Source organism: Neovison vison, chromosome 5 (assembly GCF_020171115.1).
Source record: "Neovison vison isolate M4711 chromosome 5, ASM_NN_V1, whole genome shotgun sequence".
In the NCBI taxonomy this organism is placed as follows: Eukaryota; Metazoa; Chordata; class Mammalia; order Carnivora; family Mustelidae; genus Neogale; species Neogale vison.
The window spans coordinates 98,810,639-98,837,911 of NC_058095.1; the positions used below are offsets into that span (position 1 = coordinate 98,810,639).

At 32.3% G+C, this 27,273-nt stretch overlaps 1 protein-coding gene across 8 annotated transcripts in view; it reads left to right on the top strand.

Annotated features, from left to right (window-relative positions):
• NBEA (neurobeachin) overlaps positions 1–27,273 on the top strand; it is a 667,980-nt gene that overhangs the window by 76,822 nt on the left and 563,885 nt on the right. For all 8 annotated transcript variants that reach the window (XM_044249587.1, XM_044249579.1, XM_044249580.1 and 5 more), the window contains exons 2-8: positions 3,314–3,545; positions 6,932–7,032; positions 7,273–7,368; positions 13,044–13,165; positions 15,001–15,127; positions 22,683–22,802; positions 25,461–25,607. In XM_044249587.1, the coding sequence (XP_044105522.1) occupies positions 3,314–3,545; positions 6,932–7,032; positions 7,273–7,368; positions 13,044–13,165; positions 15,001–15,127; positions 22,683–22,802; positions 25,461–25,607 (945 nt within the window). The remainder of the gene's footprint in view (positions 1–3,313; positions 3,546–6,931; positions 7,033–7,272; positions 7,369–13,043; positions 13,166–15,000; positions 15,128–22,682; positions 22,803–25,460; positions 25,608–27,273) is intronic.

Consider the following 27,273-nt stretch of genomic DNA (forward strand, 5'->3'; position numbering starts at 1 on the left):
ACAGAGGACTCATTGTTAGAGATATACATATTAATTGTTGATTCCTTTAAAAGCAGACTTTTTTTTCCTTCTAACTGAACCCATCTCTGTTATTTACACATTACATAATGGTTGTTGGTTATGCCAGACTCTATGGAAGCACTTACAGTTCATTTTGGAGATTAGTCTAAAAAATTCTTCAATATTCTCCCATTTTAGTATATACTAATTCTTACGCACATTTATTCAGAGATATGTAGGCTTAAACCTTAGTTATCTCCTTTTATTAGTTCTGTCCACATCATTTTCAAACCTGTTTTTTTTTTTCCTCCCACTCTATATGGTTCCCTTTTAGAGCATCTCTTCTGAGTTACTAACCATTGGTCTACAAGGGTCTTAAGTAGTGACCCAAGTCAGTTGGACATATAATAGTAGAAAAGTCACCAGTTCTTTGATAAGACCATGGTATGGTGAAAAGATGTTTGAGTTGGTTCTTATAAATCTACAGTTAATATCTTAGAGAGTACATGATCCACAATAGTTTAACTTGCTGGAAACATAAGGCTCAAGCTATTAATTTTGTGGTACTTCAGACATACATGATTATATGACCACTTTTTGTTGTTGTTGTTGTTAAAGTTAGGGTCATAAGAGAACTGCTAATAGCTAATCTCAACTGAATGTTAGCTACATGGCTAATTTTGTTCCTAAGCACCTAAACGCCATTACTTTATTTAATCCTCATAACTACAACACTGTTAGATAGGAACTTTTATTCCCATATTTATTTTATTTTTGGGTTTTTTTTTTTTGTTTTTTTTTTTTTTTTTAGATTTTATTTTTTTTATTTATTTGAGAGAGAGAGACAGTGAGAGAGAGAATGAGAGAGGAGAAGGTCAGAGAGCGAAGCAGACTCCCCATGGAGCTGGGAGCCTGATGTGGGACTCGATCCCGGGACTCCAGGATCACGCCCTGAGCCGGAGGCAGTCATCCAACCAACTGCGCCACCCAGGCGTCCCTTATTCCCATATTTAGATAAAGTAACTGAGACTTAGAGAAGTAGAGTCATTAAGGTCACACAGTAAGTGGTACAGCTAAAATCTGAATCCAGGAAGTCTGAATTCAGAAACAATCTCTTAACCATTCTCGTAGCTCTTTTTGTTAATAAGACCGAAATAGTAAGAGGAGTTGAAGTTGTTTCATACACAGAGGTAAAACCAGCTTTTAACCCAAGAGAATATCTAGGTCAGTTAAAAAAAAAAAAAAAAGTCAGAGTTAGGATGAGGGCTAGTTTCTCATATAGTTGAGTTTTACAGCTTTTACAGAGAGAAATACCGAGTATAATTTTAAAATTTGAGGATATTTTGTTTTTAAATTCTTAAATTTGAAGACTTTAAAAATATTCTTAAATGAGATTATTGCTTGTATGGACTTGTTTGAAGATGGACTTATTGGGTTTTGATCCTGGATCCTCTATCTACTAGTTTTGTGATCTTTTCTGAGTTAACTTTTCTGTGCCTATTCTTCCTTATCTGTAAAATGAAGATAATAATAGGTCCTTTCTCATAAGTTGTTAGGAATTATTTAATATATGAAAAGCCCTTAGAATAGTGCTAAGTGGTATGTAAGCTTACTTTATGGTATTATTATTATTATTATTAATTATATTTATCCCATATATCTACCCTTATAATGAACATTTTTCTTTGATAAAAAATTCTATTTCGTGAACCTAATTTCTGTTACCTATCTGCCCCTAATTTTATTTCCCCCTTATTTCCATTTTCCTGACTACTTTATATCTTCTTTTATGCTTTCTGTAACTTATGAACCAATTTCAACTTTTGGGGGAATAAGGTAGAGTGTGTGTCTATATATATATATAGACACATATATACATACATATATATATACATACATACACACGTGTGTGTATGTGTGTGTGTGTGTGTGTGTGTATACGCACACACATCTTTATTTCTGGAACTTAACACTATTAGCACATGGGGTTTTTCTTGTCCATAGATATATCCCTAGTTCCTTGAACAGTAATTTCTAATTTTTAATAAATAAAATATTTACTGAATGAATGAATAATGCATGTATGATTTCAAATTTATTAGGTATTTTGTATGTGGCTATTATTTTCTTCCTAAATTTTCTTCTATAGACCAGAAAGATGCCTAGTTTTTCAATGTTCTTCATTAAGAATAGTACTTATAACAATATAATTAATATGTCATGTGTGATTTGAACAATAGAGAATAAGAATATCATTAATTTTTTATTCTATGAATATTTGTCTATCACTGTACTTAAAGTAGGAAAGAGTAATACTTTTTAAAAAGTTTTTATTTAAGTTTACTGTTGAAGTAGAGTTGACGTACAGTGTTTATTGGTTGCAGGTATTCAACATGGTGATTCGACAATTCTGTGCATTTCTCAATGCTAACCACATTGTAGTCACCATCTGTAACCACGCAATATCTTGACAATATTATTGGCTATTGACTATTGTATTTTTCGTTTCCTTGACTTACTTATTTTATGACTGGAAGTTTGTACCTCTCAATACCCTTTATCTATTTGGCCCATCTCCTTGCTCACCATCTGTCTGGCAACTGAGGCAGATGTGAAATAAACAAAAAACAAAGGAATAAACAAACCGAATTCTTAGATACAGAGGACAGTAATACTTTTGACTCACTTGTTGTAATGCCACAAGTCAAATACATTGCTGTTAAATCATCTTTGTATATCAGTTCACAATTTTTAAAGTAAAATATTATAAGATAGTAGGTATATTTTAAACATTTTAAACATTGATTCTATCATTTGAATTTTTACTGTAAGTTTGCTAGTATCAGTCATATTTCTTTATCTTCTGTACATGGTTATTAGGCCCTTTGTTTCTTTTCTGTTACATCTCATTTGTTAGTCTAGTAATATCACAAAAGAAAATGAACTTCATGTCTTAAAATTTATCCTTTGTGAGTTCTGCATTTTCTAATGATTATCACTTTTTGGAGCCAAATTCTCTTTTATAGGAATTTGTCCTGAATCCTATCCAGTAGTCCTCTGCACCATTTTGCTCCATTTGATTTGAAATTATCCTTTTCCATTTTTAAAAAACTAGACATTGCTAGTTTTCGTTCTTATAGCACCCTTAATCCGTAGCTTTCAAATTTTTATTAAAAGTAGTGTTTGACTAGAAAACTTGAAATGTTTTAGAGTAGCTATGCTATCATGCAGGTTGAATTATTATTTTTATTTTATTGTTATAAATAATCTCTCATGTTATCATTAGTTATTGTTTCTTTTTGTTTATTTTCAGCTGGTTGGTGGAGAATTTGACTTGGAGATGAACTTTATTATCCAGGATGCTGAGAGTATAACATGCATGACAGAGCTTTTGGAGCACTGTGATGTAACATGTCAAGCAGAAATATGGAGCATGTTTACAGCCATTTTACGAAAAAGTGTTCGGAATTTACAGACTAGCACAGAAGTTGGGCTAATTGAACAAGTATTGCTGAAAATGAGTGCTGTAGATGACATGATAGCAGGTATGAGGTTATCTGACAGGATAATATACTTAAAGTGTTTATCAAGAGTCACGTACTTCTCTTTATATTCTATTGGTAATATGGATTTGTTGGAGCTAACTTGATTTAAAATAGATAGTAGAAATGTATGGAAAATTTGCCATGTATATTAAGGGAAAACTTGAAGAATGGAAAATACCTTTTTCTTTATTAGACAAGCATAATTCTGATTTTGCTTTTCCAGGTTTTAGAAAATCTCATTACATGGAATAAATAACCACGAAATCGATCAGAAAAATAAACAGTACCTTTTAACATAGTACTTAGTTAAATTTTACATAATTAAAATTTTACAATATGTATTACAATTCTGTCTATGTGCACTTTACCAACTTCAAGCTCCACGCTTTTCAGTTTTGCATATATGGAACTATGACAGGAGGAACTAATGTCTTTAGGATAAGTGTGTTGAATTTTTGGAAAGTATCTCCATTTTACTTTGATATTCTTTAGAGAAACTTTTGTATTAAACAGATATAGAATACAGCATGAAATTTGCCTGGATAAGATAAAAATACTAATTTTCGTCCTTGTTATGTGTTACTTCAAATATGAAGTCTATGATTATTCATTGCCAATCCTTTATCTCCCTGCAAGTTCATTCTCCTTTATTGTTAGATGCACTTCAATAGAAATATTTTGAAAGATATGGTCTCAGAGCAACATTATTCCCAGAAAATAAGCTTAGTGTTTAAAATGTTCATTCTTTTAAGCCATGAATCTTCAGCATATGTCTCTTCTGATATAAAAGAGTTTTCATAATTTTAAAAGTGCTAATATGATTCCTCACAATCTCATATCTGATTCTTAACAAGTAGTTCAGATACTGGAGAATCCTCTATCGTATTTTGATTTATGCATAATTAATTTTAATATTAGTAGAACAAAACATTAAGAAGTAATGGAGTGAAGAATTAGTTAAAGATGAATGTCTCTTAAACAATATTTAAACATTTTTGTTTTTCTTATAGAGCTATATTAAAATAATTTCTGATTGCTTTCAAGGTGGTATCTCTCTCTAGAGTGATTTAGCATTCTCTATATTGGTTATTAATGGTTATCTTGATGAAAAATGAAGTTCAAACTTAAAACCTTTTAATGATGATATGTACCATCTGTAAACCATTCTGTAAATTCTAGCACTGTTTAACAGGAATTTATTTGCATAAGCTTTTATGTTTGGTGCTTACATGTTGTATAGAATATCATGTGATCTCTGAGTCCTCATATCAGGGTTTAATCCCTGAAGTTTTTTTGTTTGCCTGTTTGTTTTTTGAAATAAAGTGGCTACCACTTTATAAAGTGCACTTTAGAAAATGAGCCACAATTACATACATGGTAATTTACTGGTACATAATTCATAAGCTTTGAGATATAAGATGATAGTAAGCTTGATTAGTACTGCAAAAGTTCGTATGTTCATGTTTTCTATTATATAAAGCTTCTTAATTCTCTTATCTTTGCTTTTCAATAATAATACTGGTAACACAAACTTTCACTTTTTGTTATTTTATCATTGAATAAATGCCAAATAAATACATCTACCTTACTTTTCAGTAGAGAAAATAAAATTTATATAACATAGTAATGAAGTACCAAAAACCATGACTAAGTTTTCACTCTTGATATTTATACCATGTCATGTTCAGAGGTACTTATAGGCTTTACTAGAAGGTAGTAAATATCTGTATATACTAAATTGATAAGAGAATTTCATAGTCTGAGTCTTTTTTCTTCTTTAAAAATTTTGTTCAGAAAAAAACACCTGTTATAAAAAAAATTAAACTGAGCTACTTGTTATGTTATATATACAATAAGTAAGAAATTTAATAACTGTGTAATTAAATATGAATTTAATAGGCTACTTTTTGTGACCCACAAAGAAGATGGGATAAAGTTTTAGAAAAAGAAGTTTAATTTTTTAGGAAAGTATTTGTAGGTAAATGTTAAGATATCTATGAATTTGCCATTGCAGCTAATTGCCTGAAACTGCTTCTTACTAACTTAGGGCTTTAAGGAGCTTGATTTCTATGTAGACTTTTTTCTTAAAAAATCTTCTGACTGATATGTAGTAACTATAAACTTTTTTATTGAGTGGTGAAACACTTTGTTTCATTAAAAGATCTCTCAAAAATGGCATATAAAAAGTGACAGTTTAATCATAGGGATTGCTTACTTATTGTGGCATTTACCAAGATTATTCAATTATTTATTGATGAAAATAACCATTTGAAATTTCTGTTTTGAAATGGGTACATAATAAATACTTTAAACTTTCAAATGCCAGGTATTAATTTGTGATACTAATTAGTAACTAATTATTTAAACTTACCCTAACTCACTTTTTTTTAAACTAATTAATGATACGTTATTTAGAATATATATGTGTATTGATTATAATTCTTTTTATAGTATTTCTAATCCTTAGGAAGAGCTTTAGAGTAAGAAAATGAAGTATAAATATTCAGATCTTTAATTTCTTACAAAGAATGATTGATAGAAGTACTACTCACAGTGTCTAGATGAGAAAGAAATCAAGGACAATAGATTAAATGTATAATTTTCTTATTATCTGGTGAGCTGGTGTGTCTCTTATATGCACATAAACACATGAGCAGAATGGATACCACTAGTAATGTGTTTAAGTGATACTTTGATTTAGAGACTAGTCTCTGGGGCCATACAGCCTAGGCTTTAATCCTGACCCAGCCACTTAGCAGAGTGTGTTCTTGGAAAAGGTGATTAGGTTATTTATGTCTCACTTTCCCCATTTTAGGAAGTGGCTAATAATAGTACTTATTCATAGGCCTGTTACAAAGATTTGTGTACTTAATAACTGTAAACTACTTGGAATAATGCCAGGCAAGGAATTGTTAATGGGGCAAGGAATATTTCAAGAATATATTTTATTAAGAATAGATAAATCTAAAATAAAATATGGTCGACTCTCACTTTTTTATTGAAAACAACTAATTTACAACGTTAAATCATTGTACCTTTGTGTATTTTTGCTTTCCTTTCCCTGCATATAGCAGGTGTGTGTGTGTGTGTGTGTGTGTGTGTGTATGTGTGTATGTATTGTGGGAATTTATAAAATCTATTTTATATATTTTCTAATGAAACAATTGTAATGGTAAATCTGATGGGGAGAAAGTCCTAAAATTCGCATACAGTGTGTTTGGCTATCTGAGGACCTAAAAATTGTTAGAGTGACTATTCATGAGGACGTTTAGATAAATATGTGTGTAGAAATGAGAATTGATAACTTTTGTCTTTCAAAAAGTGTATTACCTTGACAGATGGCAGCTCATGACTAGAGTTCAGAATAACTTTATTTTCCTTTGAAGATCTTCTAGTTGATATGTTGGGGGTTCTTGCCAGCTACAGCATCACTGTCAAGGAGTTGAAGCTTTTGTTCAGCATGCTTCGAGGAGAAAGTGGAATCTGGGTAAGCTGTGGTCAGAGGGAAAAGTACTCAGTATTAGTGCATTAATACTTAATGCTCAACAATTTGTCTCTAGAGAGCTATAAACTTGAATTTGTAATGGAAATTGTTCTCCTTAAAGAGTTTAGTAAATGATGTAAAATTAATTTCTCTCTAGTTAGAAAACAGTCTAGTGTCTAACATGATATATTGGGTATTTTTGCTAAATTTGTACAGTGACATTTCTTTTTCTTGTTTCTTTAGCCAAGACATGCAGTAAAATTATTATCAGTTCTTAATCAGATGCCACAAAGACATGGTCCTGATACTTTTTTCAATTTCCCTGGTTGTAGTGCTGCGGTGAGTTTTAAATACATGTGTTTATTTTTAATTTAGTTCTGTTAAGATATAATTCACATAAAATTCACTCATCTAAAAGTATAATTTGATGCGTTTTAAAGTTTATAATTATAATCACAGTCATGATTTTGAACAATTACATCACTTTCTGAGGTTCCCTTGTGTGTCTTTGACCAGTCCCTTGTCCAGCTTCTGTCCTTTGCAACTTCCAATTTATTTTGTGCTTTTATGATTTTGCCTTTTCTAGAATTTCAAATAAATCATACAGTATGTAATTTTTTTCCGTCAGCCTTCTTTCACTTACTGTACTGCTTTTGAGGTTGCCCATGTTATAGCTTCCAAGTAGTTTATTCTGTTCCTTTTTATTCTGAGTTGGTTACATTTTATGGATGTGCCACAGTTTATCCATTCACTAGTTTATCCAACTCACTACTTGAGTTTTCAGTTTTTGGCTATTTTAAATAAAACTGCTGTGCTCATTTGAACATAGATCTTCTGTGGGCATATTTTCTCATCTCTTAAGTAAAAACACAAGTGAAATTGCCTCAAAAAATTAAAAATAGAGCTATCCTATGACCCAGCAATTGCACTACTGGGTATTTACCCCAAAGACACAGATGTCGTGAAAAGATGGGCCATATGCACCCCAATGTTCATAGCAGCAATTGTCCACCATAGCCAAAATGTGGAAAAAACAAGGTGCCCTTCAACAGATGAATGAATAAAGAAGACGTGGTCCATATACACAATGGAATATTACTCAGCCATCAGAAAGTATGAATACCCAACTTTTGCATCAAGATGGATGGGACTGGAGGAGATTATGCTAAGTGAAATAAGTCAAACAGGGAAAGTCAAGTATCATATGGTTTCACTTATTTGTGAAACACAAGGACTAGCATGGAGGACATTAGGAGATGGGAAAAATGAAGGGGAAGAAACTGGAGTGGGAGATAAACCATGAGAGACTATGGACTCCAGGAACAGAGTTTTAGAATGGGTGAGCCTGGTGATGGGTATCAAGGAAGACACAGATTGCATGGAGCACTGGGTGTTATATGCAAACAATGAATCATGGAACATGACATCAAAAACTAATAATATATTGTGTGGTGACTAACATAACACAATAAAAAAAATAAAACAAAATGAAACAAAGCAAAATTGCTGGGTTTTATGCTAAGTGTTTGCTTCATTTCATGAAAAAGGGCAGATTGCTTTCCATAGTGGAAAATTTTGCATTCTCATCAATAGTGTATGAGAATCCCAGTTGATCTGCATCCTGGACAATGTCCATCTTTTTTATGTGAGGCATTTAAATGGTTATGTAATGGTATATCATTGTAGTTATAATTTTTATATTGCCCTAATGACTGATGCTATTGAGCATTTTTTCATGTTTATTAGTTGTTTTTACATCTTTTGTGATATTTGTGTTCAAATCTTTGTTCAGATAAAAAAAGTTGGTTGTTTTATTACTTTAAGTGTTCATTATGTATTTGGTATATAACTTAATTTGTCAGATGGATAATTATCAAATATCTTTGCCCAGTCTGGCTTTTCTCTTACTTTCCTAACAGTATTTCCTTTTTTTTTTTTTTTTTAAAAGATTTTATTTATTTATTTGATAGACAGAGATTACAAGTAGTCAGAGAGGCAGGCAGGAAGAGAGGAGGAAGCAGGCTCCCTGCTGAGCAGAGAGCCTGACTTGGGGCTCGATCCCAGGACCCTGAGACCATGACCTGAACCGAAGGCAGAGGCTTCAATCCACTCAGCCACCGAGGCGCCCCTCTTAACAGTATTTCTTAAAGCAAATAGATTTTATTTTATTTTATTTTTTTAAATTTATTTTTATTTATTTGTCAGAGAGAGAGAGAGAGAGCGCACAGGCAGAGTGTCAGGCAGAGGCAGAGGGAGAAGCAGGCTCCCCGCTGAGCACAGAGCCCCATGTGGGACTCGATCCTGGGACGCCGGGATCATGACCTGAGCTGAAGGCAGCCAGCCGCTTAACCAACTGAGCCACCCAGGCGTCCCGAAGCAAATAGATTTTAATTTTGGTGAAGTTCAATTAAACTTTTTAAAATGGCATATGCTTTTGTAATCCAAGAAATTAGTATAAACCAAGGTCATGACCTTTTTTTCTTGCGCTTTCTACCAAGAGTTCTTTTGTTTTAGCTCTTATATTTAGGTCTGTGATTCTCTTCGTGTGAATTTTTAAAATATGATATGACGGAAGGTTGGAGGTTAAAGTTTTGTTTGTTTTGCATAAGAATATTGAATTGTTTTCTTGACCATTTGTTAAAGAGAGAGTCCTTTGACATTGGATTACCTTGGCACCTTTCTTGAAAATTATCTGGTTAGGGGGTATGTGGATTTGTTCCTGAACTCTGGTTCCTTTGTCTTCTGTTTCTGCTTTTATGCCAATATCAGATTGTCTTTATTTTCATAGCTGTATAGTAAGTGGTTCTTGAAATCAGGTTGTGTGAATACTCCAAATTTGATCTTTATTTTAAAATAACTTTGGCTATTCTAGATAGCATTTTAATACATGTGAATAGACTTGTCAACTTTTGTAAAATGCTTACCGTGATTTAGATTTTATTATGTTAAATCTATAGAACAATTTGGAGAGATTATTGAGTCTTCTAGTTCATGAACATACTATATCTCTATCTTTGTTTTCTATGATTTTTCAGTGTTTTGCAGTTTTTAGCGTTAAGTTTTAAATATCTTCTGTTTCTCTTCCTATGTACGGGGAGGTTTTTTAATCATCAGTGTGTTGATACTAGTGTTGAATTCTGTCCAGTGCTTTTTCTGATTTTATTGAAGTGAACATATGGATTTTCTTCTTAATCTTTATTAATGCAGTGAGTTACAATGATCGATATTTCAGTGTTAAACCAACCTTTGTGTTCCTGGGATCAAAACTAGTTGGTTGCTATGTTTTAATATTTTTGTCCAACACTGGATTTGATTTGCTAATGTAATGCTAAGAAATTTTGCAATTATTTTTATGAGTGATTTGGGGGTGTAGTTTTCTACTATAATATCTTTTTCTGGTTTGGTGATAGGGTAATTCCTCATATGATGAGTTTGGAATTATTTCTTTCTTTCTATTAAAGAGTTTATGTAGATTTGGTATTACTTATTCTTAAATGTATGCTAGAATTCACTATTGTAGCTGTTTGGGCCTGGAGTTTTCTTTGTGGGAAGGTTTTAAACTATGAACTTAATTTCTTTAATAGACATAGGGAGGTTTTCTATTTTCTTTTGAGTGAGCTTTGGTAGTTTGTGTCTTCCAAGTAATTTTTCCAGTTAATCTGAGTTGTTGACTTTATTGGTATAAGTTTATCATCATATCTTTCTTATCCTTTTAATGTTTGTAGGATATTTAGTGATGCCTCCTTCTACATTCTTTTTTTTAATTTAAAGATTTTATTTATTTACTTGATAGATAGAAATCACAAGTAGACAGAGAGGCAGGCAGGGAGAGAGAAGAGAAAGCAAGCTCCCCACTGAGCAAAGAGCCCAGTGTGGGGTTCCATCCCAGGACCCTGGGATCATGACCTGAGCTGAAGGCAGAGGTTTTAAACCACTGAGCCACCCAGCTGCCCCACTCCTCCTTCATTCTTGACACTGGATTTTTTTTATTGATTAATCTAGCTGGAAGTTTATGCATTTTGTTGTTCTTTTCAAAGAATTCACATTCTCAGTCTACTTGATTTCATCGTTTTTATCTAACATTGTAGCATTGTAGAGAGTATGTCTAACTTTTGACTAGAAAACTGGTTTTGATTTCAGAATCCTCTACTTCCTTACTGTGGAGGACTAGTGCCTTAATGTTTCTTGGCTTACCTTCATGTAAAATATTAGTACTTTCTCATGGAAGAGTGTTAATGTGAGCCTGTAATGAAATAATACACTTTTTCCATATTTAAGTACTATATAAGTTGTACAGATCATGTAAATATTTCTTGCTCTTTGGTTATTAGTGCATAAGTATCCTTGTAGTCTCTCAGTTCATCAACCATTCCCCTAGTTTTTTTTCCTTAATATTTTGTTACTAACCCTTTTTTTAAGGTTATATTTTTCCATTGTAACAAAATTGTGAAACAAAAATGGGAAAATTAAAAATTTTGAAGCAAAAATAATAAAGTTAAAAATCTCTTTCCAGATGAAAGTTAATAATTTTACATATCAGATTGTTAGAGTGGATCACATATCAAATGTACGTTGTGGTGCTTAGCAGAGAAAACAGTGTCACTGTCCCTAAGAAGGTATCAGTTTTCTCAGATTTATGTAATAGTTCTGTTTGCATACATACATATATTTTGATATATGTTATAAAAGTGTTCTTGATCTGGCATCTAGTAGATAGTAGTTTAAGGAGTGAGAAGAGCCAAGTGTTTTAATAGAAATATAATCAAGTTACTGTCCTACTGATAGAATCAACAAAACTAGCTAAAACAATGTTTAAACTGTTTTAATAAATGATTTGAATTTCTTCAATAGGGTTGCATGTCATCCTGTTTTTAGATATTTGATCCATTTACCAGAAGTCTGTGAATATTTTCTATCAGTATGTAATACATTTTACACATACATGCATGCACACACACACAGAGAATTTTACTTATATGTTGCTAGGGGTGTATGTTTTGAGTTATTTTCATTCAGGGAATTTTGATGGACTTAGACTATCTACTCCATCTTTCTTGGTTTTCCCTGTATCACTCATTTTCATGAAGGGTATTATCAATTAGGAATATAGTCTGTGTAGGAAAGGAAGCAAAGAAGGAACTAGAACTTTTACAACTCTTATTTCATTTGGGTCATAAAAGCTATGTATAAGATAAATGATATTATTGCTATTAAATTTGTTGTGGAAAGAGCCTCAGCAGTGTTATATGGTTCAGGGTCATAAAGCAGAGTCACAGCCTGAATTAAAATTTGCTTGACCTTAATTAAATCCAGTGTTTTGTTTTGTTTTTTTAAGCAATGGATTGGCTTATTTCCAGGTGTGTTATCTTTGGTACTGAACTACTGAAAAATTCAGATAGGAACTGACTTTAAAATCCTTACCATTACAGTGTTTTTGCTAATTTAATTCTGGGTGAGCATGATACTGGAAGTCCACAATGAAACCGAGACAAATGCTATTCTAGAGCCTCTCAAGTGTGTGTTTTGTACCAGTTGTAGCAAGATCAACAAAAATTAGTATTATTTCATTATCACTTAAGATTATATTTTTCTTTTGTAAGACTTTTTTTTTTTTTTTTTTTTTTTCCCCCCCGTTGTAATTTGGTTCACTAGTGTTTGCAACTCTATGTGATTTGGGGCTCTTTCAGTCCTACTGTGGAGGTAATAACAAATGATCTGTTGGACTGCCTTTTTCTTAGTGGAAGAGTAGTGGTAGGTCTAGAAAACTTGAAGGGCAGCTTGACTCAAATTCTTTCCTTTATCTCTTAGGTTAATGCAATCTTTAAGTTCTGATTTAGGGTTTAGTGGACTGGATGTTGAAACTGGTGATACAAAAAGTGTATTGGCTGGGGATAAGTCCATGATTTTCTGATATTTATACCCTCCTTGTTTTTTGATCTGTAAAGGCTATGTTTGGCCTTGGTTACCATCACATTTTCTTAAGCTGATACTTTTCTTTTTTCATTGCCTTGTAGGCAATTGCATTGCCTCCTATTGCAAAGTGGCCTTATCAGAATGGCTTCACCCTAAATACTTGGTTTCGTATGGATCCATTAAATAACATTAATGTTGATAAGGATAAACCTTATCTTTATTGGTAAGTGATATATTTAATTTTCATACTTTCATCTTAAGTATTTCAGTTTTGTAAATATGTAACAGTCTTAAGGCAACATATCAAATAGAATGTATATGTGTTTGTGTGTGTGTATATTAAAATATATATAAAAAATATATATTTGTATATGTTAAAACTATAAAGACATATGTCAGTTTATTCATTTTTTGCTATTGGTTTTAGGCAACCTGCGTCACTATTTTTTTCCTTTATTTTTATTTATTTATTTATTTTTCATTATTTTTTTCTAATGGTAACATTAGAAAGTCGATGTTTACAAGGCTCTTTCTCCAGTCCACATCTATATATATTAGTAAGGGGATTGTTAGTGGACATGCAAGTCCCCAACCCAGGGGAGGAAAAAAAAAACCGAACTTCTTCTAGATTTCATTACTTTGCCTTTTTACTTTCTTTGTTTTATGAACATAATTAAGATATGCTTTAAAAATATTAGTGATAACTACTGTGCAAGAAAATAACAAATAATAAAAGTAATTATTTGATAGATAACTAACAGAATAGGTTGATAAACCCAGATAGGTTGACCTGTAAAGACCAAGAGCTTGATTGTTTTAGTTTACCAATAATGCGCAGTAATGAGAACATCAAACTTTCATTGACTGCCTTACCATACACTAGGCATTGTAAATGTTTACATGTATTACCTCATTTAATGTTTGCAATGCTTTGAAGTAAGACTGCCTGGGGTTAAGTCTTCACTACATATTGTGCTTTGGTGCCTTCAACTGTAAAGTGAAGATAACAGTAGTACCTGTCACATCAGATTTAATGAGATAATTATTAAGTGCTTTTGTACATTGACTGCTTCAGAAATGTGAGTGTGGAAAAATTTGAGCTATTAACAGATCGTAAGCTCTATTATTAAAGATTATGTAAGGATAGTAGGGAGAGGGAGTTCTAAACAAACGTCTGAACTTCCAAACATAAATGGGTTGAATTTCAGAATGGTCATTTTGGCAGATCATACATATATTTTAATAATACCATTATTTTGCAGAGCATTTGCAATTTTTATAATACTGTGCTTAAATTCACAGCTAGGAGGAGTGCTCCCTTAGAAGAAAATAACTGTATTTCATAGACATGTTCTCTTTCTTAAATGTACTCCTTTATTTGATTACCTACATCATTTATCAAACTTGGCTCTAACTTTTTTTTTTTATAACTTTTAAGCTATTTTATTTTATTTTTTTTTAAAGATTTTATTTATTTATTTGACAGACTGAGATCACAAGTAGGCAGAGAGGCAGGCAAAGAGAGATAGAGAGGAGGAAGCAGGCTCCCCGCTGAGCAGAGAGCCCGATGTGGGGCTCAATCCCAGGACGCTGGGATCATGACCTGAGCCAAAGGCAGGGGCTTTAACCCACTGAGCCACCCAGGCGCCCCTAAGCTATTTTAAAAGATAAAATAGAATTGGGATTAAGTTGTTTTGAAAAGAGTAGCTGTGTAAATGGTGTCTGTATTTGCTAATTTCAGGGGTCCTGGAAGGTAAATGAAGTCTACTTGGTAGGCTTTCATTGGCCATTAATCTGTTTTTATGTATTTGTGCTATTTTACCTTGAAATTTCAGAAGGTTTTTGATCTGTAGTCTATTTTCTCAATTTAAAGTTCTTCTTTAGTTGTTCTAAACCTTTTATGGTTTAATCTTTCTTTGGTACATGTAATACTCTTCTACTCTATGGGGAAATGAGTTTCATTTTTATAATAATGTTTTATATTTTATTTATTTACTAATTTTTAGAAATATAGTTCTTTGTATCAGAGGATATTATACTATTCTGTTTTCTTTACAGTTTTCGTACTAGCAAAGGAGTTGGTTACTCTGCTCACTTCGTTGGCAACTGTTTAATAGTCACATCACTGAAGTCTAAAGGAAAAGGTTTTCAGCACTGTGTGAAATATGATTTTCAACCACGTAAGGTAGGTATAAGTAAATGTTTCTATTGAGAATGACACAATTCACCATTCCCCCATCTTAAAATTCGCCTTTTATGACTTCTGTAATATTCTCTTTCATTGATTTTTCTTATGACTCATAGTGCTTTTCTCTTCTTTTTGTCTGCATTTTCTTTTTATTTTTATATCTAACTATTCACATAAAAAGATCAGTCTCTTGACCTCTCACAGTGTCTGTCTCACTTACTTGCTCGCTGGGATCTATTCTATGGCATTCTTACAGTAAATACTTACTGCGTACTTACTGAGTTCCAGACATTGTTGTAGGGACTAGAAATATGACAGTGAACAAAACAGATAACATTCCTGCTTTTGTGGAGGATATAATTTTTTGAAAATTTTTATTCAGTTTCATGATAAGCTTTCCACTATTATTCTTACCTCCAAGCTCTGTTCTTATATCTTACAGCTCTGTTATATCTTATAGCTCTGTTCTTATATCTACCAAAGATACTGCCATGTAAATGTCTTTCTGGCCCCTCATTTATTTACAGAAAATGTAACACTGTATTTACATTTCCAGTCCCATATTCAGTATGTTCTTAAGTCCTCTGTTTTGATTAAGCTGCTTAATCAAAGCCAAAGACTACCGTCTTCATGATAGTGGGGACTTGAATCGTCTTTGTTCTTCACCCCCTTTTTGATCATGGTATCAGTGTAACTTTCCACTCCTTTACTGTGTATCTCTGTAATATATGTCTTTAGAAAAATTCCTTGATTGCTGCTTAAATTCTTCATATTGTTCTCTCTTTATCTTGGATCCTTTGTCTCTTTCTCTCCCAAACTATTTATATACTAATATCTGATTTATGGTCATGATCATATTATTCCACTGCTCAAACCAGTCATTTGCTTCTCACTAACTATAGAATAACTTAACATTCTTAGCCTAGTCCTTCATGATTTGGATTTCACTTTTAGCTTTTTACTTATCCTCTTTACTCTGTTAAAACTGAACTACTCTACCATGTTTCAGTTTTTAAATTTTCCTTTTCAAATGTTCAGTCTCTGGTGTGAAAACATTTATGTGTCTCCTCATTTATGCCTATTGGTCTTCAAATCCCACCTTATTCTTAGGTTCCATTCCATATAACACCATTTCCGTGGAATCTTTCCTTGATTTCCTTGCTTTCCACTATAATCTCTCTCATTGCGTATTATTTCAGTATTTCTTATAGCAATTATTTCTCTTAAATCTTTATTACTCACTTATATGTGCATTATTTAGTAACTGTTGAAACTAAGCTATGTGTTAGATTCATCTTTGTATTCCTTCATAAACTTGCCACAGAATTCTGATCTTGGTGGATTGCTAATAATATATGTTGGATAAGTAAATAAAATATGCTTTAACAACCAAAGAGAACCTTTGTTTCCTGAAGGAGTAGGTTCTATTTATCTGGACAGCTAATTTCTGTTGGGCAGTTTCTTTTCTAGTGGTGTAAAATAAATGAGGTGTTACTGTTGATAAAGTGAGAAAGGAGGCCTGGGTGTTGTTGTGGTCATTGCTCTTTCTGGGGCAGTATGCCAAGGACCTTTTCCATGTGGCAGGAGTAAGAAAGGTAGTCATGGCAATAAAGGCCAAGTAATGTGGTTGTTACTATGTGATACATTTTTAAAATCGAAAGTTTACCAGCCTTTCTTGTTGTTCTAGCACGGTAATGTACACTGCAAAAACTAAGTTAATTATCGGATTTATAGAGAATTAGAGTATTATCCATGAGCATTAAGAGAGATTTTATGCTTTTTGACAAGGTGTTTTACACAGGTTTAATGGAAAATATAGTCACTTAGAATCCTAACTACTGACACATTCTTATATCTTTATTTAGATCCTAAAATTTTGGTACATAATTTTGTATATGTCATATATAATAATATATGGAATATATAAATTTGCTATATGTTGTATAGAAATAATACAGTGTCTTTTCAATTTTCAGCATGTTTATGAAAACAGTATTAAAGAGTTTAACAATTACATTATTAATTCAAAGTTTATTCAAAGGCAAACTTATATATGAACTTTGTTATTTAATGATAGTTTTGAGGAATTATGTATGAAGAGTATTTGCAGAAATTTTGCTTTAATTACAGTTCTATCTTATTTCTCTTCTTCCTTTGCTTTTCTCCTCCTCAATATTCTCTTGTCGCTCTTTTGCCTCTAATTCCTCTTGTTCATCTTTTTCATCTTCCCCTAAGTTTCCCCTTCTTTTTCCCTTTTCCCTCCTCCTCCTTTTTCTTGTTCTTCTTCCCTCTTCTTCCTCTGACTTCATTTTATTTAGATATTAGAACCAGTTTTTAGACTGGAGATTCAGACTTCACAGTAGTTTTTATATGTGTACATATCATGCACTATGGATTTATAGATAATTAGCTCTTTCAAAAGGTCAGGTGTTAAACCTCTAGATTTGGTAATACAGAGAGATTTTTCTTGAGGGAGTTTTAGTTAATCCTGGTAGTCCTGAATCGTGTTTCCTGAGATTGAAGGTTGCAGTGATTTCTGCTTCTTCAATAATGCTGACTTCAAGGAGGGAATGTTGCTCTACAGCTAATGTTTTGGCCCATTAAATATACCTTTCCTTAATATCTAGTAGAATATGGATCTTCAGAGACCAGGTTGAAATGCACTTTTAAAAGCCTACTCTGAACATAAAAAATAACAAGAGAAAATGCAGAGAAATGTGTAACTGTGTAACTAGATTTATGAGATATAATTTGCTATTACCTGGGATTTTTCTAGAGAGATGTTCCATTTTATATATGTGTGTGTGTGTGTGTGTGTATAAAATATTTTAATGGACTCCATCTTTGTGTAAGAGTAACTAACCATTTGAAAGTTCTGAATCTTTAAAAAAAAAGGACAGATTAATAGAGTTCCTATTTCCACATGTTTAAGGCCAGTTACCCCTTCCAGGTTCAAGGATCTTTTGGATATATGTATGACAGTGAGATTGTCTACCTTCTTTAGGGCACACTCTACATTTTACCCATGGGAATATTTATCCACAGGAACAACCATAACAGAGATGATGAGCCCACATATAGCAGAGGGATGCCATTTCTTTTTCTTTCTTTTCGTTTGTTTTCTTGTTTGCTTATGATCCCATGTGTGTTTTGCCATGTATTGATGAAATTATGATTTAGGATGGGGTTTTCAAGTATACATTTAAAAATTTTACCTGAGTCTAATAAAAATATTTGCTTTATGTTTAAGCAATAGTAATAGCTATTTTTATTAAAGAATATCAGTGTAACAATCATTCATTAATATATACTTGGAAAATAGCTTAAAAAGCAATGATTCAATATAAATTTCTATATTAGATCAGAGGTTCTTTTTTCCTTGATACAAATCACAGTTAGTTCCTATAACTTCAGTTGTCCCTCCACCAGAAATTCTGACTTACTAGATTTGAGATGACACCCAGGAGGGTTTGCCAAATGTGCCAAACTATTTTGAATTTCCTCAGGAATTTGTAATAAATACAGCGTCTTAGAATTAGAATTTTCATATTAGGAATATGTTTTTAACAAATGCTCTAGGTGATTTTTTTTTCATCAGATAAGTTTAGATAACAGTGGTTTGAAGAGTATAAATAAGGAAAGTTAGGGTGAAGTTAAGAACCAAATAAAATTGTCATTAACCAATAAAAAGCAATTTAACCCATTTGTTCTGTTTTTGTTTTTACGCTATTTCCTTATGAGAGATACATTCCCATTTGTAGCAGCTCTATATACATTGATTCTAAGGAGTCTTGGCCGGTACAAGGCCATAGAGTGATAGAGGTTTTGAAAAACCTGTCAAGATTCTCAGAAACCTTGAAAACCATAGTATTTTATTTTATTGTTTCATTATTCAAGATAAATACATTCTTTTTTTTCTTATTTTTCCAGAAGATGCCCTAGCTAAATTGTTATCATTTAATAAGATATTTAACTGACCTTTCAAAAAGAAATGTTTATATGAAAACTTTCGCTTCCTTATCTGTACCACTTACAGATGTTTGACCTTGTGTTAATACCTATGTGTTAGCTACTGTTGGTATTTGTATAATTATCATGTTATATTTTCCTGTGAATTCTTTTTTTTTTTTAAAGATTTTATTTATTTATTTGACAGATAGAGATCATGAGTAGGTAGAGAGGCAGGCAGAGAGAGGAAGGGAAGCAGGATCCCTGCCGAGCAGAGAGCCGGATGTGGGGCTCGATCCTAGGACCCCGGGATCATGACCTGAGCCGAAGTCAGAGGCTTTAACCCACTGAGCCACCCAGGCGCCCCTTTTCTGTGAATTCTTATTACAGGTTTTTTTCTTGTTCTTCTTTTATAGATCTATTTTTGAGTCTTAATTAAATGCAGACCTTAGTAGATGTACATACTATCATATGATACACAGTTTCCAGCTTTCGTCCCATTTCTTTCAAAACATTAGTCAAAACTGTCAAGTCAAAGGTTGAGCTCTTTGGAATTGAAAAGGCATTTGTCTATTATATATAAAGGATATATTGATATACCAAGAAAAGAGAACAGAAAAGTTAATTTTCCTGAAACTATCTTGATCTTCACTGAGATCAGTTCGTTCATTCAACTCTGCATTCATTTATTCATTCATCAGTTTTATCAAATATCAGTGTTATGACCAAAAGCAAACTCTGTTATTCCACATCTTGTTATTTGGCTAATTAAGTGGCTAACTATATTAATTATCTCAAGTTAATGGTACCGCAACCAAATTAAGTAAAAAATTGGAAACCATCTTACATTTGCCTTTTTTGTATCATCACTTTCAATCAGTTCTGTTAATTAGTCCCTATCCCCCTTCTTTTAATTACAAATGCCTTTATCTTAATTTAGACTTTTATAGTTTTCTTACCTGAACCTTTGCAGTAGTTTTCAGCTTTATCTTTAACCACATTTTCCTAACTATCCCACTCACTCACTATAGCTGGTTATTTCCTAAATTGTGAAGATGATCATTTTACTTTCCTGCTTAAAATTCCTAGTGGTACCACATTATGCAGAAACAAAGTCCAATTACTAAAGGTGTCTACACTTCTCTTTACAAGCTGGCCTTTGTTATTGCAGCTAAATCTAAACACGGAGAAAAATTTTGTCAGGACTCTGTGTTATAATGTGAAGTATTAGGCTTCTTCTGCCTGGAATGTTTCTTTCCCTCCTTTTTCTGCAACAGTTTGTATTCGTCCTTTAAGCTATATTTTAAGTTTCATTTTACTCTTTTAGTGACTTCTTTGCTAGCCTTCCTTCTCCATTTGTCTTGTCTTTTCCCTATGCCTTCAGTTAGTCATTACTTCTTTTGCTCCCAAATCTGTGTTTTAGATATTTGTGATGGTTTTATGGTTGTTTTTATGTTTGTTTTTCTGGTGAAACCTCCTTAAGGGTTTATATGTTATCTTCGTATGCCCGCAATCTGGGTGATACTTGGCATGAAACAGATGCTCAGTAAATTTTTTGAATGAGGGAATGACCCTGAGGAGTAAATAGTGTTAATTCCAGCAGAAAAAAATCTCATTTGGGGACATAGTGTATAAAAAAATGAATATATATTTAGTTATCTTATTTATATGGGTGCCAAATATGTATTAAGAACTGTTCCTTATAATTTTCATATATTGTCTATTATGTGTAATATTCACAGTCATTCCATAAAGCAGGCATTATTATTCCTCCTTTTTTAGACATGGAAGTTTTTTCAGAGAGGCTAAATAATTTGCCAGAAGCCATAGAGCTGGTAACCTGGGAACTCAGTTTATATCTGTATGAATTCGCAGTTTGTATTTTCCAGCCCAGTACACTAAATTATCTGGTGCACAGGAAAAAGAGCTCAATAAATATTTATTAAATAAGTACTTTTCTATATTAAGTATCTCAGTAACTATAATAATACACCTAATAGTATTCATCTTAAACTTGTCTTTGGATAGCCGGAAGTCCTCTTCTATTTCAAGACATTTTTTAATGTGTATTCTGCTTAGAAATTTGAAATTTCTAAAAATTTTACTCCAAAATATAAAGATTTTATTTCCTGTGTTACCTAGATGGCATTCTGATGGAAAATTTTCAAACTCAGTGAGGGTAACATAGGTAAATTTGATTTCTGACGCATGTAAACTGAAAGATTTTTCTTAAATTTATTTAAAGCTCCATTTTCATGGCTTTTGCCTGATAATTTCATAGTATTTAGAAATACAAGTTGTTAAATGACTGACTTTAAAGATTTTCTTCTGCTTTTAGTCAGGACAAACATATATATTGGTTTCTGATCCAGTGAAGGTTCAGTTTGCAATAATTGGAGTTAAGGATTACCTAAAATGAAAACAACTTTTAAAAAGGCCCATGTTTTAGGGGTTCAGCAATTTGACCTGACATTTTGTTTCTATAATTGAGGAACAGTGTTGTTTGTGTTACTGTCTTCCATTACGTTTGAGTGCACAATTTTTATTTTCTAAATCAAAATGAAAGAAATTGAATTTTGTTCAAAGTTTTTCAGACACCTTGAAATAACTAATATTTTAGTGGTTGGGAATTATTACTATAGGTTTATGTTTTTGAAAATATGCTATATGAAATAATTGAATAGTATTTCTAAGAAATTTGGGAAATAAAGTGTGTATTATATATTTTTATTTTGGGGGAGGAAACTAAATCTAATTTTCCCTCCTTAACCACTGAAGGCATACTTGTTCAAGTATCTGTAAATTTTTGAATTTTTATTCTCAGCCTTAGAGTAAGGGTTGGAGCCACAAATTGTTACAGAACTTAAACCATTCTGTATCACAGTATACACTTAAAATGCTTTTGGTTGAACTTAGGAGCTATAAAGTTAGAACTTAATATAAACTCATTCCTAGATTCTTAATGCATAGTCGCACATTATCAGGTTAAAAATATATAATTATACTTGGACCTAATAAATCTAAATTGTGGAATTGAAATCACCTACATTTCATTATAAATGTTAAAATGTTGTTCCTCTGACAGGTCTTTCCTGACCATACAATCCAAAGTAGAATCCTAGGTTATTCTTTCTCAGTTTACAGTGGTTTTGTTTTTTCCCCTTTGTAGAGTTCATTGTTCATCATTTTATATATCTTTATATATCTAATCTGTGTCTCTTTCATTATACCATGAATTTCAGGAGAGTTGGACCTATGCTCTGTCTGGTCAAACTTGGGCATTTGTGGTGCCTGGCAGAATATACATGTTATTAAATGAATGAACACAAATATATTGTATTTCCATAATATTTGGATCTTAGTATAATGAAAGGAGTATCATTCCAGAGTTCAAGGTGTTCTAGGTCTGTCTTCATCACAGATTTATTCTTTATGAGTCACTTCTTCCATCTGCAAAATGAGAAATAAGGGGGAACTTGAAATAGTAATGTATAATTGTTATTATTTCAAGCATTTTTTGTATTGTGTATGAATGTTATGATTGCTTTTTTAGACAATAACTAAACATGACATATTAAGGTCTTTAAAATTTTTTTTATTTAAGTGGTACATGATCAGCATTGTCCACATTTATAATCGATGGAGGAACAGTGAAATTCGGTGTTATGTTAATGGGCAGCTGGTATCCTATGGTGATATGGCTTGGCATGTTAACACAAATGATGTAAGTTTTTTGTTTTTTTTTTTTAATCTGTGCTTTAATGTTTTTGAGTGTATGATCTGTCATTGTTCATAACATGAATTGTATTAAAAATAGTTTGGAAGGAACTTAATAGTTATACTTTGAAAGTTATTTTAAGTGAATTTTTAGGTCTTTAATATAATTAAGTTGCTAAAATAGACAATTAGTGGTAAAAAAAAAAAAAAGAAAATTGCTCAATAAATTAAGTATTAGGTCAAAAACATCTATGCAGTATTCTATTCTTTCCAAAATTTCAGTCAGTTAAAAACTGGGTCTTGTACCTTATTTGGATGTGATAAGAAGATTTTAATTACAAAATGAATAAATATAACATTTAGTCAGTATGATAAATGCTGTGGAAAAAATTTTAGTGGGACTAGGTATAGAAATTATAGGTGTAGGGAAGTGGGAAGCCAGATGGTAGGAGATGATTTTAGAAGAGTTGAGGAAGCAAGTCATGTGAATATTGAGGAGAGATATCCCATTTGCTGGAAGCAGTGAGTACAGTCTTTGAGACAGAACTGAGAAGTTAATTGAAGAAAAAAGCAATCACTTTATCTAGAACAGAGGGAGGAATGGACAGAATAATGTTTAAGAGATAAGGTTAGGTAGACAGCAGGGGGTGAAATCATGCAGGTCCTTATGTGCAGACACAATACCTGGACTTTCCCATCTTACCCAACATTAAAAATCTCTGGAAGGTTTTGAGCAGACGAGTGATGTGATGCTGGTGCATATGTTAAAAATATCAGTCAGGCTGCAGTATTGAGAATATTCTGAAGGGAAAAAAAAATGACAGAAGTAGGGAGATCAATTAAGTGATTTATTTTGTAAATAACAAACAATACTAGTTTTGACTTGCCTGTTAACAGTGAGGGAGGTAACACAGTTGGATTCCGGATAGAGAATATCTAGAGTTAAAACCTCAAGAGCTCTGTTCTCAGCTTTCCCCTGTCATTATCCTGGCCTGTTAGAACCAAAGGAAAATATGTTTTCTAGTGCCAAAAGTACTTCCAAACCCAATAATGTACGAGCATTCCAGCATTCCTGGTTTTACAAAAACTTACATCTTTAACAAAATTCACTTCTTAGTATTGTCTTTATCTCGCCAGACTTTAATTTACTCAAGAGCAGGGTCTCTTGTTCTCTCTGGTTTTCTTCCACATAATGCTGTATGCACAGTCCATTGCTTTTGCCCTAAGTCAAGAGTACCCCCGAAGAACATATCTGAACCTTGACCTGTTTTTGCATGACCTAAGAATCTTTGTGGTTTTTTTTTTTTCATTTTTAGAGGTTTTTCTTTTCTTTTCTTTTTTTTTTTAATATTGAGACAAACAAAAATCAAAAAAGATTATATGGTAGAAACCACATGTGGCTTGAAAAGTTTAAAATATTTACTGTCTATTCATTTATAGAACAAGTTTGCTCTTTCTGCCCTAGAAACTCATAGTTTGGCCAGAAACAGTCAATTTTTGAGAATGATTTTGCAGAGTTAGATTACATAGATGCAATTCTACTTCATATCTGCCTTCCAAAGGGGAGGCTTTTTATTATAGAGTGGAAGAAACCCAAGAGATTTTGTTGACTTTCACTAACTCTACAGTTATATTTAAAAAGGAAGGAAGTAAGGAAAGAATGAAGGAGGGAGAAAGGAAGGGAGGGAAAGAAAGAAAAGAAAAAAAAGACTTAGATTTTTAAATTATTTGCAGTAGTGTACCAAGAAATGGAGAGGTCTGGGCAAAACACATATGTGCACATAACATTATGCAACAAATTCTTCAGTTCCTATAGTTTTAATTACAGATTGGGTATCTGTTGATGAGTTTCTGTCTTCATAATTCATTCACAGATATTTTGTCATTTTATTGAGGCACCAAAGGAAAACCATAAATATTTAATGTCTTGCTTACTAGTGCTAAGGTGTGTAATATCCTGTGAGGATGGGGGAAGGAAACCAGGGCCTAATATTTGGTGAGATTTTAAGAAGCAGAGATGGGAAGGGTCTTCATAAATGTGGCTTCTTAAGGTCTTGAACTCTCCCGATGGAGAGCACCATACCACGTGCTTTAGGTGGCAAATTTTGGTGATCAATATTGATTTGGTTCTGCATAATGCCTACTCATGGAAGAGAGGGAAGTGATTTTTGTTGTGTCCTTGACTTAGTGTGGAGAGATAGAGGAATATATATCCCTGGGGGAGACATTAGTTTCAAAAATTTAGGGCTTATGTGTTTATGGTTAACATATGGAATAGTCATTCTCTGATTTAGATGAATCTCTCTATATATGGACAATTGTTAAATGATTAGAGTTTTAAAATTAGTTTTACTTTTGTAAATAAAATTATAAGCCCTTTTGCCTTTAAGAAAACATTTCTATAGTGGTTAAGTGATTATTGAATAGATGATTTGTTTTGTTTTGCTTTTGTATACATATAAAATATTTAACTGATACACTTTTTCTAAAAGTCTTTAGCTGGCCTTTATTACTTAAATACTCCATAAAGTCTTAAGTGATGCTTTCTTCTGTTGTTATTGTTATATTTTAAGGTATTCATGACAGTGAAGGCAGTTGTCTTTAAATATTTTATCAATGCAAAATAATACATTGATTTTTTTTTTTGTGACTTTTTAAAAAATAGAGCTATGACAAGTGCTTTCTCGGATCTTCAGAAACTGCTGATGCAAATAGGGTGTTCTGTGGTCAACTTGGTGCCGTGTATGTATTCAGTGAAGCGCTCAACCCTGCACAGATATTTGCAATTCATCAGTTAGGACCTGGATATAAGGTAGTAATAAGTATCTTGTTATAAATTCTGTGGAAAGTTTTATGTGAACTCTATGTGAAATGTGATACTATATAATATATAGCAATAATCTTCCTTCAATGTGGTTTCAGAGTTATCTCTGCTGTTTGGAACTCAGCTGTTATTACAGGTTTCATTTTGTTTCCAAGATGCTTTTTCTCTTTTTCACTATTTTCATGAAGTTTTAAAATTCTTCAGAGTATTTTCTAATATTAAAGCCATGGCTTTTGTTAACATAATTCTGAAATACTAAATTTTATAAAAGCATATTGCTTAATGTGGAATTTAAATTCTCAAATTTTGAAATACAGAATGAACACATGAAATGACCATTATTGTTCAAATTAGAGATAATTTTGAAAGAATAAAGATTTAAGAGGAAAATGGTGTAAAATTACATGTGACTGAAATTAATTCAGTTTTAGTTTTTACTTTTGCTCGTCCTTTACAATAGGTGGAGAAGGTCAGTATAGTAGTGAGTATCTGAGTTTTGCAAAATCAATTATTTAATATGATTTATCATATTCTTCCTGTTTTTTAACTTTCTTTTTTTTTTTTTTAAGATTTTTTTTGTTTATTTGACAGAGAGAGATCACAAGTAGACAGAGAGGCAGGCAGAGAGAGAGAGAGGGAAGCAGGGCCCCCGCTGAGCAGAGAGCCCCATGTGGGACTCGATCCCAGGACCCCGGAATCATGACCTGAGCCAAAGGCAGCGGCTTAACCCACTGAGCCACCCAGGCGCCCCTGTTTTTTAACTTTCAAAACGAAGACTGAATTAGGCAAGATACTGCATTCACATATATAAATTAGTTTTTAATGTACAGTATACCTGTAATAATAAGAAATAAGAGTTTTATTTAAATCACATTAGGGGCTGTGACATCCCAAACATTTAGGAGCTGAGAGAAAATTATGGGGTGTAAGTCAAAGTATTTATAATTTTGAAGAAGTTTATATCTTGCATGGAAGAGCTGTTTTCTTAAAAACAGTGTTCAAATAATCAGTATGAAGACTATATTATGAAAACAGGGGTACAAAAATAAGTCTGTTCCCGGTATATATAAAATAATCAGAATAATATTAAATGACAATAATGCTGTTATTTTTGTGTCAATGTGAAAATATTTGCTACGATCTTTTTTCCATATCATTAATTTTACTATCCCTAGAAACGACTTTGTGCTTACACAGCACTTTTTATTCTGTTATTCCTTTAGTTTCGTTTGGGTCATGGTTCTGCCATGTGTTGGCTTTGCATGGGAATGTTTCTGTAATTCAGATTTTTATGAGACTGACACGCTATCTACTGCACTAACGAGGCACCTTGTAATTCAGATTTTTAGATTAGTGTACTTTCTGCCTCCTTTTGTTATACTTTGGCTTGGCTTAAAATATTTGAAGTGGTTTTTTTCAAGTACTGCCAGAATGATATTAAGTGAATCAAATCAATGATGCATAATTAAGAAAGAAATTAAAAAAAAACCCAGTTTTGTAAGCTATAAATCCAATATGATGATTATAGTGAAATTTTAGAAATGATGGGAGCTTCCTGGCAGGAAAAAGGAAAAGGACTAAATATAAACAAGTTATGTAATTCTCTTATTTGGAAAGGAGCAAACATTGTCTTGAACCACTTTTCAGACTTAGT